The 19,734-nt window shown below is 42.3% G+C and overlaps 1 protein-coding gene across 5 annotated transcripts in view; it reads left to right on the plus strand.

The window, feature by feature from the left end:
* Positions 1 to 19,734, plus strand: part of LOC145978931 (irregular chiasm C-roughest protein-like) — a 535,995-nt gene that overhangs the window by 468,186 nt on the left and 48,075 nt on the right. For all 5 annotated transcript variants that reach the window (XM_083111919.1, XM_083111921.1, XM_083111922.1 and 2 more), the window contains one exon: positions 14,868 to 15,336. In XM_083111919.1, coding sequence (XP_082968045.1) covers positions 14,868 to 15,336 — 469 coding nt within the window. The remainder of the gene's footprint in view (positions 1 to 14,867; positions 15,337 to 19,734) is intronic.

The raw sequence follows: 19,734 nt of genomic DNA on the forward strand, positions 1-19,734 counted from the left end.
GTTCTAGCCTTGAATTTCTTATTAGACTTTCGTGAATTTGGGTCGGAGAACCCTTTTACTGTAACCGCTATGATATCTAGGTAAAGTTGGAGGATGTGGTAAGTTCTTTCTTGTGGTAGCTACCCTTATCGGCTCTATGACCTCAGCATTTTATCAGGGGATTGCAGATCAATCTTGTACAATTTCTGCACAAGGGAACGTCATTTTGATCTTTCAGATTCCATAGGTAGAATAAGCAAGGAGTTTTACTTTCGTTACTGCGTGTGCATCCATGGACTACAAGCAGCTATGTGTTTGTATTTTGTAGTTATGTATAATCTTAGAGTAGTACTGACTGGAGTCGAACCTGAGAGTTGGTGATTTCCATCGAACTACACGGATCATTAATTTCCAGTATTTCTTGGTCTAGGCGTACGCGATACGACGGCAGGTTCGAATCCCGGCTGAGCAGGGGTGTTCTTTGTGAGTGCCCTTTCTTCAATTTCACCATATCATCACTCATCTTCATCTTCGCGATTAGTCAAAAGAGGCAGATCAATAAACTAAATCAATAAAAATTATCAACAATAAAGTTTTACGAGTTCATGAATTGGTGACAGCATGTTGCATGCTGGCAGTCAAACTCGAATTACCTGCTGTGTCGGCGTCCGTGGTAGAGTGGTAAGGACATCGCGCTACGCCGCCAGGGGTCCCGGGTTCGAATCCAGGACTAGGCATGGATGTTTGTGAGTGTACATTCATTAATTTCATCATATTGTCAGTCATCCTAATCTTCGCGATTAGCCAAAAAGTGGCAGAAAAGCGAAGTAGAATAAACCAAATCAATCATCAATCATTCGAATTTTTTTTTTAAATGATATAAAGTGTGTAAAAAATACGGGCTTTTTTGAAATTGTTAGTTTTCAACACTGCATTACATGTGGCGCCGCATAACACACACAGAACGTGAAGTAGGTAGAATGCCATTCAGTTATCATGGAGAAGTGGGACGGTGCACAGCGTGCATACGCTATGAAAGCGTTTTAGAAGCAGTTATATATTATAATCGTATATATCATTTGCAACATTGAGACAGTTCTTTGGCAATAGACTGATTTCTCCATTTGGTGACATCCCATGCCCCCCCCCCCCCCGATATCTCGGTCTGCGATTTATTTTTGTGGGGTTACCTCAAGACAAAGTTTTTCGAACGTCGACCTGCATCAGTTGAGGAACTGAAGACACGAATCATGGAGGAAATCAACGAGATTCCTGGGGGCATGTTACGTCGAGCCATGCACGATGTTCCTAGACGGCTATAGGAATGTTTACGCAAGAACTGTACCCATCTTACTGACGTCATCTTCAAGACATGAGGCCATCTTGTGACTGAGTGAATTAATTTAGAAATGGCATACCCTATACTATTCATAACCATGAATACACTTAGTTCGAAGTTCATCTTCTTTTATTTACCATTTCAAAAAAGCCAGTTTTTTTGAGACACCGAAAGGTTACGGTTCAAAGGTTAAGTCCACTTTATGCTCAGATAGACTAATCGGGACTACAGTTTAAGGTGGCATTCGAACCACTGTGCAATGTTGCTCCACCGCTGATCCAACCCGGTACTCGTTTATTACAGCGCCGTCACTAGCTCATCGATGTGACCATAAGTTGAGATTCGATATATACCTTAGACTACATTCGCGACGGAAACCGAGAATTAAATGTCGGACTGAGCTGTAGCTTTGAATATGTTTGCACGAAATTACTTCTGAAGTCTTCAAAATATCACAGGTCGAAAAATATGACACCTGGTGATCGATTGTTCCAAATCGGGTTTTCAAGTTTACTCTTCAGTACGTGTTTGTGTGGCGTGGGTCTTGACATAAACATGGGCGTATAACGTGGGCAGAGAAGACTGTTGCGTTAATTTACACATGTCAGCGAAGACCTTTTCGCTGCAATGACAGCTGTGTCCATTCTGGAAAAGGCAAAGGTGGATCCTCGTCATGCTGTACATTTCATGTAATTCATATCTGTCTGCTCAATCTCCATCTCATTTGCTGCGAATCTCATTTAAAAATACTGTTACGGGTCGAGTGCTTGTCATGTGAAGGACCACATGTGGTGAGAATCGTTACTTGTTGTTTCGGGAATGATACGAGGCTGCCCGGCAAGTTTTTACTAATGAAGTTTTGTTTCAGTGTATTACTGAAAAGTTATTATTTCTAAATTCATTTCATGCCCTTGTCGGGACTGGATCTGCATTTTGAAGTGGGATCCGAGCTACAGCATTATGTGCCTCCACTGGGAATCGAAACTGGGACTCTGATTACATTGGGGAGACCCGAGTGAAAAATATGCCTTCCAGATGGAGTAGTGGTAACGTCGTCGCCTTGCAATCAAGGGATCTCGGGTTCGATACCCGGTGGAGGCACATATTGGTTCGGATTCTCCTCTCCAAACGGGTGCAGTCCACTAGCGCACAGAAATTTGAAAGAGTGCGCTCGTGGTATATGAAAGGTGCCACGAGCGCTCAACATCCAATGCTGCATTGCCCCATCTATGATTGCATAATGGCTGGCCTCTGTAGAGGATCACTTAATTGCATAAAAAGTAAAAAATCAAGCAGTATTACACATATACAGGGTGTCTCATAAGTAATAGCGCAAACTGACACAGGTGAAAGTGCACGATAATAGAAGCAAAGAAGTGTCAGTAAACATGGGTCTGCAAACGAGCCGTTTTGGAGATAATTGCGAATGTATGGTTACAAGCTGCCACTGACTTCATTGTTTGTAAACGTCGTCCTAGTTGGTAAAATGCTAATAATACAGTAAGAACAGTGACTCCCACAGTACGATTAGACTGTGTACTGATTGTATCCATCCTGTTTGATTCCAACGCCATCTCTCGGAAATGTTCTCTTTTGTAACAGAGCAAACCTCGGAACGCGCAAGGAGTTAAGCGCTCGGTGTTTACAAAATTCAATCAGTGACGGCTTCTAACCACACATTCGCACACATTATTAGCATTTTACCAACTAGGACGACGTTTACAAACAATGAAGTCAGTGGCGGCTTGTAATCACACATTCGCGATGATCTCGAAAACGGCTCGTTTGCGGACCCATGTTTACTGAGACTTTTTTGCTTACATTATCGTGTACTTTCACCTGTGTCAGTTTGCGCTATTACTTTTGAGACACCCTGTGCAGTACCAATTATATCTTCCTCTTTAGTGATCAACTCTGAGGTTAGGTTAGGTTCGACTATGTCTCTGGGGTGTGCTGGTGTCTACGTCCTTCTGCAGCGGTACATTGCCCGTCTTGTGTTATGAATATAGCCATTCACATAATATATGACACATAATATGCCATACATATAAGGACCCAGTCGGGGTCCTTTAAAAGGCAAAAACAGTTGACACAACGTGGCAACATCGCCATGGATTTTGTGCGCTCGTGGTATAAATTTTTAACCACGAGCGCACCCAACCTTTTGTTTGTGCGCTCACGGCCTACCGCCCTGCGAACTGTAGGTCCATGCCCAATTAGTCTATCAGAACATAAAAGTGGAGTTAAAGCAACACTCAAACGCTAGTGGAAAATATAACGATGTAGCGTATATACACGAATATGTGTCTTCTTATACTGTAGAAGCAATCTTTGTTTCCTTGTGCTGAGCTTAAGGCTTAAAAACACGAATTCAGCACACTTTTTACGTTAGGTTACCTGCAACACCCTGTGCTTATTCACACACAAAGGTGGGTGGACGATAAACTGAATCGAATAGGCGTTCTAGAATGTGTTCAGCTAATCTAATGTTATTCACAAAACATCATATTTGTTCTAGAAGTTAAGGTGTCCCCTGGGATACCCTACCACGAAGGTACACAGAGCGCATTTACATATGTGGAAGCCCGGGACTGGCATCATTCTGAACCTCCCCCTTTTTAAATTATCACTTATAACTTCCAGGTCAATTTGTGTCTTATCATCGTTTATACCTGTCGTATTCTTCCGGCATTTCAACTCCTTTTTTCTGGCACCTATCATAACATTTTTTCCCGCAGTGCCGCCCCCTCTGGTCCAGACCTGGTCACACACGGGATTAATTTATTATTTTTGTACCGACTGGAATGTGTTCCACCCACAGTACGCGCTTTTTGCAAGAGTAAACTTTGCACTCGTATAAATCAGGAAAGGAGCTACTTATAGTCTCATTTCCAGTCTTAGTACCCACGTCATAATCAAAGGTACCTTCAATTTATGTAAGTTGACTTATAGATGGTGCCACTATTCGAAGTAGAATCGCAGGGGATCTGCTCAAAACTATTGCAACTTTCTTCTTACTTGCTTCTTTATCTATTGGCAAAATAAAATCAATATCTTTGGGCACAGGTTGATATTTTACAATGTGTAGAGGTTGAAGAACCAAGTCTGGTAAATGTGGCGGGTGTTCAGACACATTTGTTTTTCATTAACTAAATACACGTCTATACCTCCCAGTCTATCGAAATTGGTAAATTCAACTGTAGTCTTAGGTAGTACCCAGATGCATCAAGCGACCTTTAATGAATATAACATGCGTCTTATACCAACGGAAGTGAACTGTATGTTGCCGTCTCATAGTAGGAAGTAAGTTCGTTCTCAGCGCGGGCAGTTTCACCCTACAGCTACAACCTTAGGTTTCTCCTTGCACCAGATTTCATATACGTACATATGTCGTGTACAATGCAAGTAAAATATGCTTGCAGTTCAAGAGAAAAGAGGCATTTTATGTCGCGTTGCATACCGTTTAAGGATGAAAAAGTTTGTTGGCGCTCTCTGTATAAAGTAATCTGTTTCTACTACTGACTAAGGAAGTATTCAACCTAGGCCTAGAATTTCCTGTCAGTTTGGAAGCCTTAGGCTCATTTACTCCTTGCGCCCTCTACTCCGGCAGCTGTTAAAAAGTTTCCGCCAAACTTCAAGTTTCTGAAGATATTTCAATACGTCCCGTGAATGACTGCAAATGGTTCGTTAATCTTGTATCCAGGGCGCTAAGTGAGTGCTCTCAGAATTTCCCTTTCGACATTCTTTCTCTCCGTGCAGTTTCCAAAACCCCTTTCGTCCACTTCTTTTTCTTTTTTCGGGCTTCAGAGAGAGAGAGAGAGAGAGAAAGAGCAGGAAGGAAGTAAAGGTCCAATGATTTATGTCACTTGGTGTGTTTCTCGTTCTGAGAGACAGTCGATGCTGCCCGAGGTGGAAAAGGCTCTCTATCCATTCATCAACCTCCTCCCCCTCCCCAGCAACAACTTTCTTTCCCTGGCGCAAATTTAACTTTCACAAAACGGTGAAGGATTCGTTTTCTCTCTCTCCCAGTGGAGAAACTTGGTTGCCAAGGGAGGAAGTCTTAAGAATTTGTTTCCTATTACCGCGGCGTCTAGGTTTTGAATGCCCGAAAGTAGAAGTCTTCAATTTAGTAGACGTTGTACATTTACAATTCTGACCTTCGTCCCGAGGTTCAATTGTAATAACCTCAAAAGCGAAAACGAATAGTAAGAGAAGTATTGACGTTGCCACGTTACAAGGGTTTGTAACGCTGCGAAGCAACGTGGCATATCCTCGAATTCTTCTATTGTTCGGCCGGCCTCCTTAGTGGAGCGCGCTACGACGCGAGTTGTCCTGGGTTCGAATCCCGGCCTGGATATTGCTGATCTCTGCGAGTGCCCCTTCATCAATTTCGCCATATCACTCATCCTCGTCTTCACGATTAGCCAAAAGTGACAGCAAAGCTAAGGAAGATGAACCAAAACAATCAATCTAATTTTGTTGTATGTATCCTCTTTGTCATCTATTCTCACGTCCACTAGAACACAATGAAATTGACTCTTATTTTTTCTGATTTTTTAACGCCTCTGAGCTTGAAAATACATTAGCACCAACATGAGTAGGGCAACAATTAGTGAAACTGCCTCAGAATTATATTAATCTGTAATGATCTTTGCTTCTTCAATTAATAGCGCAAAGAGTGCTGTATAAACTATGAAATGTCACCATTATGACGACTCCGGTGATCATATGCTGGATGCAAATGATATGTATTTCTTTGAGACCTCAACCTTCTCACCGTGTTTCAAAATGATTTGATCGATTTTAACTTATATTTTATTCATAAATGGTCAAAATAAGATGAAATTTCACACATGTAATGTAACTGTGCAAGTTTAAGTGCCATTGGTTATCGCGAAGTTAACTCACGGATGCTCAACGTGAGCACCCTTCGTTACTCTGCACAGGTCAATACGGTAATTGTTATCTGCACGCCCAATTCTTCGTTGTGATGTCAATCTCTTGTTAAGGAACTCCCTTACTTAGGGTGGAAGTGGCATTGGGCTACATCGAGCTGATGCATAAATGATTTGCCACGTGTCAACCCACATAGTCAGCATGTTCAAGAATGTTTCGCCATTTACGGCAGCCATTTTATAACTGGTCAGCCTGACACTTGGCGGGAGAATTTAGAACTACTGGGACCGTTCCAAAAAAACTTCAGAATGTGTTCAAATGTATTTCACGGCATATTTGATCGGTGATTATGTTGTATTGCTCATGGAACGTGTTTTTGTCATTCCAATCATTTTGAAACACCCTGTATAACGAGTACATTCCAGGATACTCTGAGGCATTCTGTCGCGGGAATATATGCAGCAAGGCCACGCATAACGCTAGAGAAGGTTGGAAAGGGAGTGGTCAGAGCTAGGTGGTGCGTGCTGCTGAAAACGACTGATAGCTGCAGTCGCGTTTTCCCCTCCATGCACACACTTTCCCTAACGCGTTCATTGGTCAAGACCGATCGAGTCATCACTTGCTCCAGAGATTCCCGGGACAGAGTGGTGGTTAAAAACTTTTCGCTTTTCTGCCACCTTTGGCTAATCGCGAGGATGAGAATGAGTCATGACATGATGAAATTAATATAGGAAGACTCGCAAGGAACCATAACGAGGCCGGGATTCCAACCCAGGACACCTGGCGTCATAGCGCGCTGTGCTAACCACTCCGCCGTGTAGGTCTGCGATAGTAATTGACATTATTACATACTTACCTGTGTGTAAGAATTTACCTGCCTCTGTGTAAGAATTTACCTGCATACATGGACGTCCGCAGGATTTTTTCCACGGAGGGGCAAGGAAGGTATTTTTTTTCCAGGGGGGCAAACAAGGCACATTTTCTCCAAAAATAGTGTTGTTCCCTAAAAAAACATTGCTTAAATTTGAATTTATGATGTTCATGCAATAATTAACACATATTATTGTGGCTAAAATGAAATTATATATGTGAAATACATAATTTTTGGTTTGACTTTCATTTGCCAGCCCCCCCCCCCCTCCGGACGCCCATGCCTGCATATCTTTTATTCTGTTTGTGTAGCCTTTGCGGCGCCAGCACCAAGTAATGGTACGCTCTTCTAAAATCATATCATCTTTTCTGTCGGCGCACGATTCGGAGAATAACAGAGCCAAAGTTATCTGTGACTACTCTTGCAACCTTAGGATCCCTCCTGATCCATTTTTACAAGCTTCTGTGCTATTTGAACCTCGGGGACATGGGAGGGTTCATGAGGAAGAGATAACAGTGATTATAATGAGAACAAAGAAGGTAAAATCGAATCGTTTTCGGAGGCTGTAATTTTCGAAGTGTTTAACAGTGTCCTTGATTCATAAACCGCCAGCGACCGGGAGAAGATTAAAGAGAGAGAAAGTAACAAAATTCCCCAATTAAGAGGAGGAAAAGTCAACATCATGAGATTTCCACCTTACGAATTCCCTCCTCCCAGCCCGCTACTTAGCAAACTGGAATTCCCTAATTCTTAACTACTTCCTCAAGTTTAAAATAATCGCCCAACTTTTGTTCGGAAGCCGAAACTTTTTCCTCTGAGATTTTACTTTTTTTTCTGGATCTCTCTTTTCCACCGGCACATCGTAATAATTTACTTTCATCCTTCCATGAGCGAGGCTTTTCTTTCTTCTGTGTCCTGTAGGAGAATTAAAACGTCTTATGAGAATATATTTCCCATGCTATTCTAAAGAGATGTGTATTTTATGGGTCCACTTTACGAAGCACATTACCTGTAAAGAGACAGTACAAATTGTGTTTAGATAGTTTCCGAACATTTACAAGTCAAAACTTTCGTTTAATATAAGAATAGAGTTTCGTTCCTGATCGTAGCCTCGAGTAACATAGCATTAGTCTTCTGTTGCCCTGTCGTAGCCTCGAGTAACATAGTTTTAGTCCTCTATTGTTTTTTTGTAGCCTCGAGTAACATAGTATTAGTATTCTGTTGGCCTGTCGTGTCCTCGAGTAACATAGTTTTAGTCTTCTGTTGTCTTTTTGTGGCCTCGAGTAACATAGTTTTAGTCTTCTGTTGTCTTTTTGTGGCCTCGAGTAACATAGCATTAGTCTTCTGTTGCCCTGTCGTGTCCTCGAGTAACATAGTTTTAGTCTTCTGTTGTCTTTTTGTGGCCTCGAGTAACATAGCATTAGTCTTCTGTTGCCCTGTCGTGTCCTCGAGTAACATAGTTTTAGTCTTCTGTTGTCTTTTTGTGGCCTCGAGTAACATAGCATTAGTCTTCTGTTGCCCTGTCGTAGCCTCGAGTAACATAGTTTTAGTCTTCTGTTGTCTTTTTGTGGCCTCGAGTAACATAGCATTAGTCTTCTGTTGCCCTGTCGTAGCCTCGAGTAACATAGTTTTAGTCTTCTGTTGTCTTTTTGTGGCCTCGAGTAACATAGCATTAGTCTTCTGTTGCCCTGTCGTAGCCTCGAGTAACATAGTTTTAGTCTTCTGTTGTCTTTTTGTGGCCTCTAGTAACATAGCATTAGTCTTCTGTTGCCCTGTCGTAGCCTCGAGTAACATAGTTTTAGTCTTCTGTTGTCTTTTTGTGGCCTCGAGTAACATAGCATTAGTCTTCTGTTGCCCTGTCGTAGCCTCGAGTAACATAGTTTTAGTCTTCTGTTGTCTTTTTGTGGCCTCGAGTAACATAGCATTAGTCTTCTGTTGCCCTGTCGCGTCCTCGAGTAACATAGCATTAGTCTTCTGTTGCCCTGTCGTGTCCTCGAATAACATAGTTTTAGTCTTCTGTTGTCTTTTTGTGGCCTCGAGTAACATAGCATTAGTCTTCTGTTGCCCTGTCGTAGCCTCGAGTAACATAGCATTAGTCCTTTGTTGCCCTGTCGTAGCCTCGAGTAACATAGCATTAGTCTTCTGTTGCCCTGTCGTAGCCTCGAGTAACATAGCACTATTCTTCTGTTGCCCTGTCGCAGCCTCGAGTAATAGAGCAGTAGTCCTTTGTTGCCCTGTTGTATCCTCGAGTAACATAGTTTTAGTCCTCTGTTGTCTTTTTGTAGCCTCGAGTGTTGTCTTTTTGTAGCCTCGAGTAACATAGCATTAGTGTTATGTTGCCCTGTCGTATCCTCAAGTAACATAGCACTAGTCTTCTGTTATTCGATCGTAGCATCTGGTAACATAGTATTTATGCTCTGTTGGCCGTTTGTGGCCTTGAGTAATAATAGTATTCACAATCTGTTGCCTGTTTCTTATGAAAAATATATTTATGAACGGTTGAAGTCAAATGTTCTTCAATTCAGATGTACTTGTCAAAGATAGACTACCTATGCTTTGCAAAAAACTGAATGGTGTTCTTTCAATGTACCCCTGTAAGAAACACGGTCCGATTTGAAAATTCCCCTGATCATATTTTTTTTTTATTCCTAATAATTATTTTGCATCGGAAAGGCAAGATTCCATACCGATACTTGTAAAAAAAATGTAAATGTAATTGATTAATTTATGAAAACCAAATTATTGTCAAATGAATTGTTACAGTTTACTTAGTCATTTCCATCGTCGCAATTGACGTGAAAAGATTGAGCATATTTCCAATTGTGTGATATATTAAGGTACGTGTTGTTAATCTGCGTGTTATGTTGTTATGTGTTATTTTATTACAACAGTTGTATTCATATCTGCTTGTTCAATGAATCAATTAGTGGCGAATTTATCTTTTCGTGTCAAATTGCATTTTAGTTGCAATTTGAACAATTGAACGATTGCTAATGATGATTGGAAGTTCGTAGAACCTGTTGACAAATTTTATTAATTATTGCATGTATCCGGTTTTCACTTTTGGGTGTTTTTCGTAGTTTCGTACAACGAGCCCACTAACGTGTGTATACATATCGTTGAAAATTTGAATCAATATCTTTGTTACAGAAGGATGTGTGTGGATTTAAAACGATTAAATAAAGTACCATTGTTGTCTGGTTGCGGTATTGAATAACATGGCCTGCAATATTATTACTTTAGTTCTCGGTTACTTTATTGTAGCCATGAATCCTCTGTCGTCTTATCATGGCCTTCTGAAACGCATTATGTTATTGTCATAATATAACCAGTGGCTCTACAGCCCGTATGGGCCTTGGCCTATTTCCCGACTGCCATTCTCCCTCCCATAGAGGTGTGGAGATCCTGAACCGGTAATGTGTGGTCAGCACGTCGAACCCCCAGTAGGAGATTTCCGAGACCGGGCTACGCTACTCACTCGTAGCGCCCCAATTTCCTCACAATGACGGGTTGCCACCGGCCTTATGCACAGGCCGAGAACCCACACTCTGAACCCAAGCGGACTCGAACCCATGCCGTCTCGCAGTGTGAACCCAAAGCAGAGCGCCTTAGACCGCACGGCCGCGGAGGAAGACATTTTATTGTAGTAGCCTTTATCAACATATCATTGGTCCTTTGTTGTTGAATGGAGCATTACTAAGACAATATCTGAAAAATCCCTTATGCCAGTTAGGTATTACTTTGCAAGAAGCAAGCAACCAACCATGCAGCAGTGTGAGTTGGGTTGCAGACATCAAGGAGTAGAGTTCTCACTATACTGCTGGAGGCCTTAGTAAGAGCGTTTCGAGGACTAACAGCAGACGTTGCCGATACTCTCGTGTCGTCTGCTTCTCAGCCGAACAAACAGGCCGAGGTAGCAAGAGACACCCTTCCAGAAGGGTGCAACGAGCTAGCTGTGGCAATCGGGCTCGCTCATTCGCGGACCTGATTGGTTCTCGCAGACACACCCCCATATTGTCGTCTGCTGCAAACCCGCGAAGCGATCTTTCTAAGGCCTCATGGAGTATAATGGTTGCTTCACATTGTCGTTATACATATAAACTGATTTTTCTCATAGACTTAATAATGAAACTAGTCTTGTTAACACTTGTAAAAAACAGGTCGAGTAAATAATTAAACAACATACTTTCTGATCAATGTGCTAAATTGAGTATTTGCAAAGAAGAAAACTTTTGTTTTTGCCGTGTATGCAAACAGATCATACTTGATGTGTTGAGGTTACTTCAAAGCGGAAAGCATGCCCTATTTATTTTTCCTCGATATATTGTTGTTTCGCGTCGCTTTTCTGCCACCTTTGGCTAAGCCCGACGATTAAGATAAATGGTGAATAGATGATATGAGATGAAAGAACAACACAAACACATGTAGACGACACTACACAAACCCCGCACTGGTTGGGTGTCAACACGTTGCAGCCTCATTAGTCTACAAAAAAAGTCAGTCAAGGTGTATTCTTAGAAAGGAGGTTGACATTAGTTTAGCTTATCGGAAGGACAACGTGCACACCTTATTACCCCATGTAAAATGTCTAATGTTATAACAACCTTTATATTACAAACAAAACATTACAACATACTACAAACAGCTTTGTCTTCTAAGCTACTATATACACTGAAATTCTTGAACAACCCCCAGCGCCACATACGACAGTTCTAAACTAATTTTATCCTTAGGTAGGCTCATCTGAACTGGATCTACTATTTGAAGTTGGATCCGAACTCATAAGGAATCGAACCTTGCACCTATTGAATCGTACAGTTTCGAATTTACTACCAATATCTCTGGAGTATACAATTCAACAAGACAAAGTTCCATTGTTTGAAGAAATCAAAGAAAATACAACATTTCCCTTGTCAAATCGTTATTTGAAGTAAGGACACGTTACTTGTAGAGCACCCTGTTGCAGATTATGGAACTTGAATCTTTGCCACTGCCGGCCTCTATTTGCTCAAGATTTCTCAGCGCAAAGAACCAGGCACAAAGGGCCTTGGGTTTGTTTATCGCACTCGGGGTTTCCCCGGGGCCTCAACGTGCAAGTTAACTTTATCAAAATCCCGCAGAAGGCGGGGAAAATCAGTTTTCAGACATCTAGAAATAGCGAGAGTTGCCGGTGCTGCCCCTCTCAGGCAAATCTTGGTATTAATCTGAGAGTAAATAAAAGAAGAAAGCAAATAGAGAGAGGAAGGCGAAAAGAGGACGAGAGGAGAATTGTGGGAGAAAATCTGCTTCGTTTTGGTCGAACTTACCGCTTAGCGAACCTTGGAAAATCAATTTCTTAGACGCACGAGGACGACGAGGCTGCCTGCCTGCTTCTTCTTTCCCCTATTTTGTAAAGCCGGAAAAGATAAGCTGTAAAATACTCCGCCAGGTGTCTCTGACTATTTATTTCCTTGCCAACGGATAAATGTTTATCGCGCATTGGTTCTCGATGTTATTTTTCCCCTGGGTTTTTGTCACAATTTTTCCGAAGGAGAATTTCTCCATGTTAGAACACTGATTACAGCACTTAAAGTTGTATTTGTATTCTACTTCGTTTATTTCTCACTTCTAATTAAACGAAATTATTAGAATTATGGTTTGAGATTAAGCCTTGGCTTGGGTTCCTATCACCATTGTCCCGTCCCCACACTATTAACTTGTATTCCTTTTGGGGGGAGGGGTGGACAACACAGTCACCTCGGTGGCCGAGCGCGTAGAGTGGTCGACTCACGATCTCGCCACTGAAGAATTCGGATTCAAGTTACTGTGTGGCCACGGCGTTCCTTTGCGAGAGTTCCTTCTTCAGATCCATGTAATTATTATGAGTTCTCACCGTGGTGATAACCTACATGAGCAAAAAATGTGACGTAAAAATTTTGAGCAACGTGAAAGGATTTTATTATATTCAGTTTTCCGTATTGATACAAGGTAACAGAAGAACAAATCCTGCTCAAGAAGGTTAACTTATATAATGTACTTGCCTCATAAGAAGTAGCTCCCTCGTTTCTTATTACTTTACACTTGCTACCTTATTAAAATATTAAGGAAAGAGTTATAGTTACGCATCAATTGTGCATTTATTTCAATATCGCCCGAATGGGCACTGCTACTAAAATAAAATAAAAAGTAAAGTAAAGTGCTCCCCTGTGCATAGCACCACGCCATGAAGGCGTATAGGGAGTGTGGGGGTAACGCCCCACACTTTCTTGATCCGGTCGTGAGTGGGGGTGATGTGATCAGCATCACGCCCCTGACCGCCTGTACCCCCCAGGGTTTCCCCCAGGTACCCATGTTATTCGACGCTGGGTGGGCGTCGGGGCCGCTTCCATCGTTAGAAAAGTTCCCGGATTTGAACCGACCGGGGATCGAACCCGGGACCTTGAGCATGGTAGTCAGACGCGTTACCGACTGAGCCACCGCGGCCACTGCTAGTAAACTAAACCTGGGTATATTCAAGAGTATGAATTTCTCTTCATGTTGCAAGTGGAAGCGTTTTTTTATGTTGATTATTAAGCTGAACACGATATTTGAAAAATATGATGAATGAGAATTTTCGGAAGCCCATGTATTCCTTGTGGGAAATCAACTTCAAAATCAAGTTACGGCTAATCAAATGGAAGTTACGACTTATCCGCTGGTGAAATGCATCTTCAAACTGCCCTCTTCCCGTTGATATATTTTTCTATTCATTCCGAAGTTTGATATTCCCAAGAGAACAAATCAAATAATACTCCTATAAGCCCAATGGACTTCTCCTTGCCTCCTACGGCCATCCTAGCAGTGTTGCCAAACCTGATGCGCATACAAGAGCTAAATTTCAATTTAAATGGAGTTAAAATTGACTTTCAAGGAGCTAGATTTACAAAGGTTTAGATTTATAAAGTGCTTCCTAGGGTAATGTTAGTTGTCAAAGAGGTGGGCCTCTACTATTACCGTTAACTCTAAATTGATGACAATTTATTCTTAGTTTCCACCATCTAGATCCGGGGGCATCACCCAACTGAATAATCCACCGATGGTCGTATGAAATCGAAAATAAATTATTCCCTGATAACAATAGTATGTCAATTTCACGTCAACACGGCGCTATAAAAAAAGTAGCTGGGGATATAAGAGGGAGTGGGGCGACGCAGCCAATATAACTATTACGTCACATGCAAATTATATAATCATGACAAAAGTTGGCCTATGTAGGCCGGAACCAGTAATGGCATCATAGTTAAGCACGGGGTCAGGCGCTACTGTACACAGCCAAAGGAGTGCACGAAAGAACCAGATCTGGCTCGAAGAGAGCTAACTTAGCAACACTACCACGGGGGGAAGAGCTTGGGAAGAGCCCCGTGAGAACTGCTAGCAGCTAGGATTGGCAGTGGATTTAGTGTGCTTCTATTTGTTCCCTCATGTTTCATCATTTCAGTACTTCGGGTTCCACTGTAACTATATACATCATGTGTGAATATTTTCGAGAAATATAATCTATCCTACACTCTTGCTGATTTTTATGCTTTTAATCAACACTTGTCACTGGTTACCATGAACTTGTATTTCCTGATACGGAATGCAAAATTATACCTTTGAGGAGCTGCTTTAAAGTAGAAAAAAATGCTCTCTTGAAACTTAAAGTGTAAAAAAAAATATATATATATCGAATGAAAAAGTACTATCGATCCTGTCTGACTAGTACTACTTAGTAATATCTTGAGGATGAGCTAATTTACTAAGATATTTATATTCTCTTTTCAGATAACGTGGATTGACGGCATGGGAAATGTGCTTACGGACAATGTAGAATACATCAAAGAAGCTCTACCAGACGGTAAACGCTTCACCGCGAAGTCAATTCTAAAGCTGACACCCAAGAAGGAGCACCACAACAGGACATTCACGTGTCAGGCGCACAATCAGGCCGATCGAAACTACAAAAGCGCCCAGCTTCTTTTGAAAGTGAAGTACGCTCCGAAGGTGACTGTCAAGGTTGACTCCCCAAAGATCATGGAGTTCGATGAAGTGCGACTAACGTGCGAGGCGGACGCCAACCCGAGCGACGTAGTGGTGTATAAGTGGTATGTGAACGACGAAGTAGTGCAAGGTGATCACACCACGGAGTATGTGATTCCGAATGTGACGAGAAAGTTTCACGACGCGATTGTGAAGTGTGAAGTGCACAATGCCGTTGGGAAGAGTGAAGAGTCTGAGACTTTGGATATAAGCTGTGAGTATTGAATCTTTATTATTTTCCTTCCGTTAGCAATGTTGGTAATTTGTTCATTGTTGACTGTTCCATTACAGAAGTCGAGGTCATCAAATGTTCTGCTGTAAACATTATCCCCTTATGTGGTCAAGGTTTTAGCATAGGTAGCATATATACAGAGCATTCCCTGACATTCGCTACGAGACTCGGTGGCAAGCGGCTCGGCATCAGAGCTTGTCTATCCCGGTGAACGAGTCCGCGACAGTCGCACGCTACAGTCTGTTTTACTCGCTCTCCCTGCCTCCTCGGAAGTTGTGTTGTGTCCTGTCCGTGTGTTGAAGATTGTGGCTTAATATGGCAGCACAAAAGTTTACATTGCAACAAAGGATTTATCTTGTCGAGTGTTACTTCGGAAAGAGGAATTGTGGAGAAGTGCGACGACGTTTTGGAACGAAATTTCCTAGTGTTCCCGTTCCACATAGGACCACTATATTAAAACTCATAAAAAAGTTTAGAGTAACAGGGTCAGTTCTGAATAAAAGTCGAAAGAAAAATGGGGAAATCAAAAATAATAAAGTATACAAAGACAATCCGCACACCATCCGTGAGTTAAAAGAGAGTATTGTACGAGAAATCGGGAGAATTACAATAGACGAACTTGCACGTGTAAATGCCAATTTCCTTCGGAGATGCCAGGAATGTGTTGCAGCAGAGGGACATCATTTTCAACACCTTCTGTAGTCACGGTTAGTACACAATATGAAAACTGTAATTTTAATAGCCCCGACTAGCGACTGTCGCGGACCAGTTTACCGGGAAAGACAAGTGCTGATGCCGGGCCGCTTGCCGCCTAGTCTCGTAGCGAATATATATAGTGGCATTCTTCTTGGTATCCTAAGTGTGCCAAATTCCCTTCCATTATGATTGACCAAGAATCAATGCACTGATTATGTTAGGCTCAAACGCTTGTTTCAATACCAATCCAAATGTGAGTAAAGCGTGTATTTTTTCCGTGAAGTTTGTTGATGGCCTCCAAGGGTACGCAGCCATTGTAACTTGCACCTCTGATTCCTTATGCTCTGCGACCTAACAACGAGAGTTGAAAATGTAGATTGATTTTAACCGCTGCACCAAACTGAGAGAAGGGAATAGTAAGAAGAGGAAGCCTGCTCTGCCAAAGGTAGTTTACTTAATGTACTTATGTGATGACTTTTTACCTCTATACTTCAAGGAAAGTGTGTACTATTTTCCAGAGAAACTTGTCGCAGATCCTTAACATTCCCTTATTCATCCTCAATGGATTCAGGTCTGGGTAATATGACGGCAGACATTTTTAGGATATCGTCAACCATATTAGCTTAATCCTACGAGACGTTTTCTTCCTAACTCTTCATTGTTTTTCCTCAGTCGCTCTACGCAAATGCTAAAGATGCATGCACTTCCATTCTTCTTCGTTCTGCAATGATACAGTAAGAACCAACTTTTAAGACCGTGGATCATTCGGGTTTGTTCATTATCCTCGTTGAGGTTAACATACGACCATAAATGCATGACACAAACGACCAATTAGAGAACCCCATATCTGTGCCATGTGATAGACAGGGCTGAAAAACAAGCCCCGGTAAGGCCGCTATGTTTGTTATTGTTTGCACAAGCATTCCGTTCGAACAACCCCGTTTCGTGCGTAATAATCCGTGTTAATTTCCGCACAAACGCACGCAAAAGCAAGCTGCGTGTCCCTTTCGGCACCTGTTCGCTCTCATCATCCTGCTTACTGAGTCAATACATAATTTGTAGATCACAACCCACTGAACCTGAAGAATTATTGATAATCTGTTCACTTTTTGCCCTCCATTGCCATCTGTCTCCAGCAAAGCAATTCAATGCGACCCATCAGACGCGATACTTACACTTCATTTGATGTTCATTCCACGTGCTTACGGTTCCCATGCATGATTCGTCATTATGACAACTGGACCAAAATGACTGTCTACAGTTCGTCGGTCCGGGAGATATTGGGCACAGATGATATAAGAGAAGACACATTGCTATGATGCTTCCCCTTTTTTGTTGGCTCTGGGATTGCTGATTCTGTGGTTACCTGCAAAGTAAGCTCTTCTGGTAGTCGTACGGTCCAAGTATCTGCAAACGGATGTTACTGAGCTGGCTAATTTCTAGCTTTGCTAAAATGTGAATAAACATTTATACGATTAGCGTTGTGATAGAAGGAATTCATATGAAGTTTCCGCTTGAATTCTATTGAATTATGCCGGAATTTGATGCAGAAGTTTCCACGCTTAACTCTATGAAAGTATGTTGCGATATGGTGCAGAAGTTTCCGCAATGAATTCCATGAAACTATGTTGAGATGTGATGCAGAAGTTTCCGCAACGAGCTCCATGAAAGTATGTTGCGATATGGTGCAGAAGTTTCCGCAATGAATTCCATGAAAGTATGTTGGGATGTGATGCAGAAGTTTGCGTAATGAGCTCCATGAAAGTATGTTGCGATATGGTGCAAAAGTTTCCGCAATGAATTCCATTAAAGTATGTTGAGATGTGATACACAAGTTTCCGTAATGAATTCCTTTAAGGTACGTTGCGATATGATGCAGAAATTTCCACACTGAAATCTAGTTTTCTTTTGGCTCATAATTCTCTGTAATGAACACACCGTGTGTCAATATCTTTCAGGTTATGGTGTTGAGAACATGCAATAGTATGAATAAGGAAGAGAGCGTTAAAGTTTATTATACGTTTCTTTAGACATTTGATTGTAATCCATCCGTCCTCCCGTAAATTTGCTCTGTGATCACACTTGTCCTATTTTTGTGAGAAACTGCTAATGCTACAAACATAAAATTTGGTGAATCTAAAACTGAACCGCATTAGTATATTGCAGCATAAATTGTCTCCGTTGGCCCATTTGAATGGGAGTAGCCAATCGGTATCATGTTAATGCGAATAACGCTATTATTCGTCTGTTTGTCTCTGCTAATTAGCACGTGAGTTGCCGATATCTCAGATGTACGAGTGTTCATTCTGGGGCAAATTGGCCTGTCAGGTATATCTGCCCGTCGAGGACGCCTACAGAAATAGTGTTGCCACGTTGGAGTTAACGTTCTATATGGTGAGAACTGGTGGCGTTTGCTGTAACTGACTGTGGCTTGTTACGATTGCACATCGTGTGGCTCGCCGATAACGCAGTGGTTAGGGAGATTTCACACCAAAGTGTGATGTGCACCGTCGTTTTTTTTAAAGTTATCCTTACATCACACAGACATAACATGCTCCTTTTAATGTGTGAAAGCATTTTAAATCTCTGCTTTGATTCACGGCACGTCACGTCACATTCCTGGATCCTTTATCCGAGTCACGTCACAATTCCAGGATCGTTTATCTATCAGAGTCACGTCACGATTCCCGGGTCCTTTATCCGAGTCACGTTACGATTCCCAGGGCCTTTATCCGAGTCACGTCACGATTCCAGGATCCTTTATCCGAGTCACGTTATGATTCCCGAATCCTGTATCTGAGTCACGTCACGATTCTAGGACCCTGTATGTGAGTCACGTCACGATTCCCGGGTCCTTTATCCGAGTCACGTCACGATTCCCGGGTCCTTTATCGGAGTCACGTCACGAGTCCCGTGTCATTTATCCGAGTCACGTCACGATTCCAGGGTCCTTTATCCGAGTCACGTCACGATTCCCGGGTCCTTTATCCGAGTCACGTCACGATTACAGGATCCTTTATCCGAGTCACGTTATGATTCCCGAATTCTGTATCTGAGTCATGTCACGATTCTAGGACCCTGTATGTGAGTCACGTCACGATTCCCGGGTCCTTTATTCGAGTCACGTCACGAGTCCCGGGTCCTTTATCCGAGTCACGATTGCCGGATCCTTACTCCAAGTCACGATTCCCGGGTGCTTACCCCCAGTGAAGTTTCACGGATCCTGGATGCGATATCCGAGTCCATTAAGATTCGATAACATTTTGATCTATCGTCCCTCTTCAGACTAGGGATGGCCAACAATTTTCGGATCAATGTTAACCGGTTACAAAAATATCCGGATTCGGTGGGAACCGGGTTTACCCAGGATCCAGAAACTGGCCATCCCCAGTTTCAGACCTCTCCAGCGTTCTTGATGGGAAGGTCGCTTTCAAGAAGCTGCCACCGTGCGACCTCCCATACCTCAGTGGTAGTTTTCAGCTGACAAGAGTGGAAGTTCTCAGGTACCCATAATTCCATTCGGGACGAAGATAAACTACGTTAGACTAGGTACCGCCACCCTCGTTAACCCTATCATCCCGACGCCTGCAGCACCCTCCACCACCCCTGCCCTTTATTCCCGCTCCGACACACTGTACTCTACCCCATTAAAACCATATAATGGGACACATCACGCATCGCCAA

This window comes from Lepisma saccharinum, chromosome 25, assembly GCF_977018435.1.
Source record: "Lepisma saccharinum chromosome 25, izLepSacc3.1, whole genome shotgun sequence".
In the NCBI taxonomy this organism is placed as follows: Eukaryota; Metazoa; Arthropoda; class Insecta; order Zygentoma; family Lepismatidae; genus Lepisma; species Lepisma saccharinum.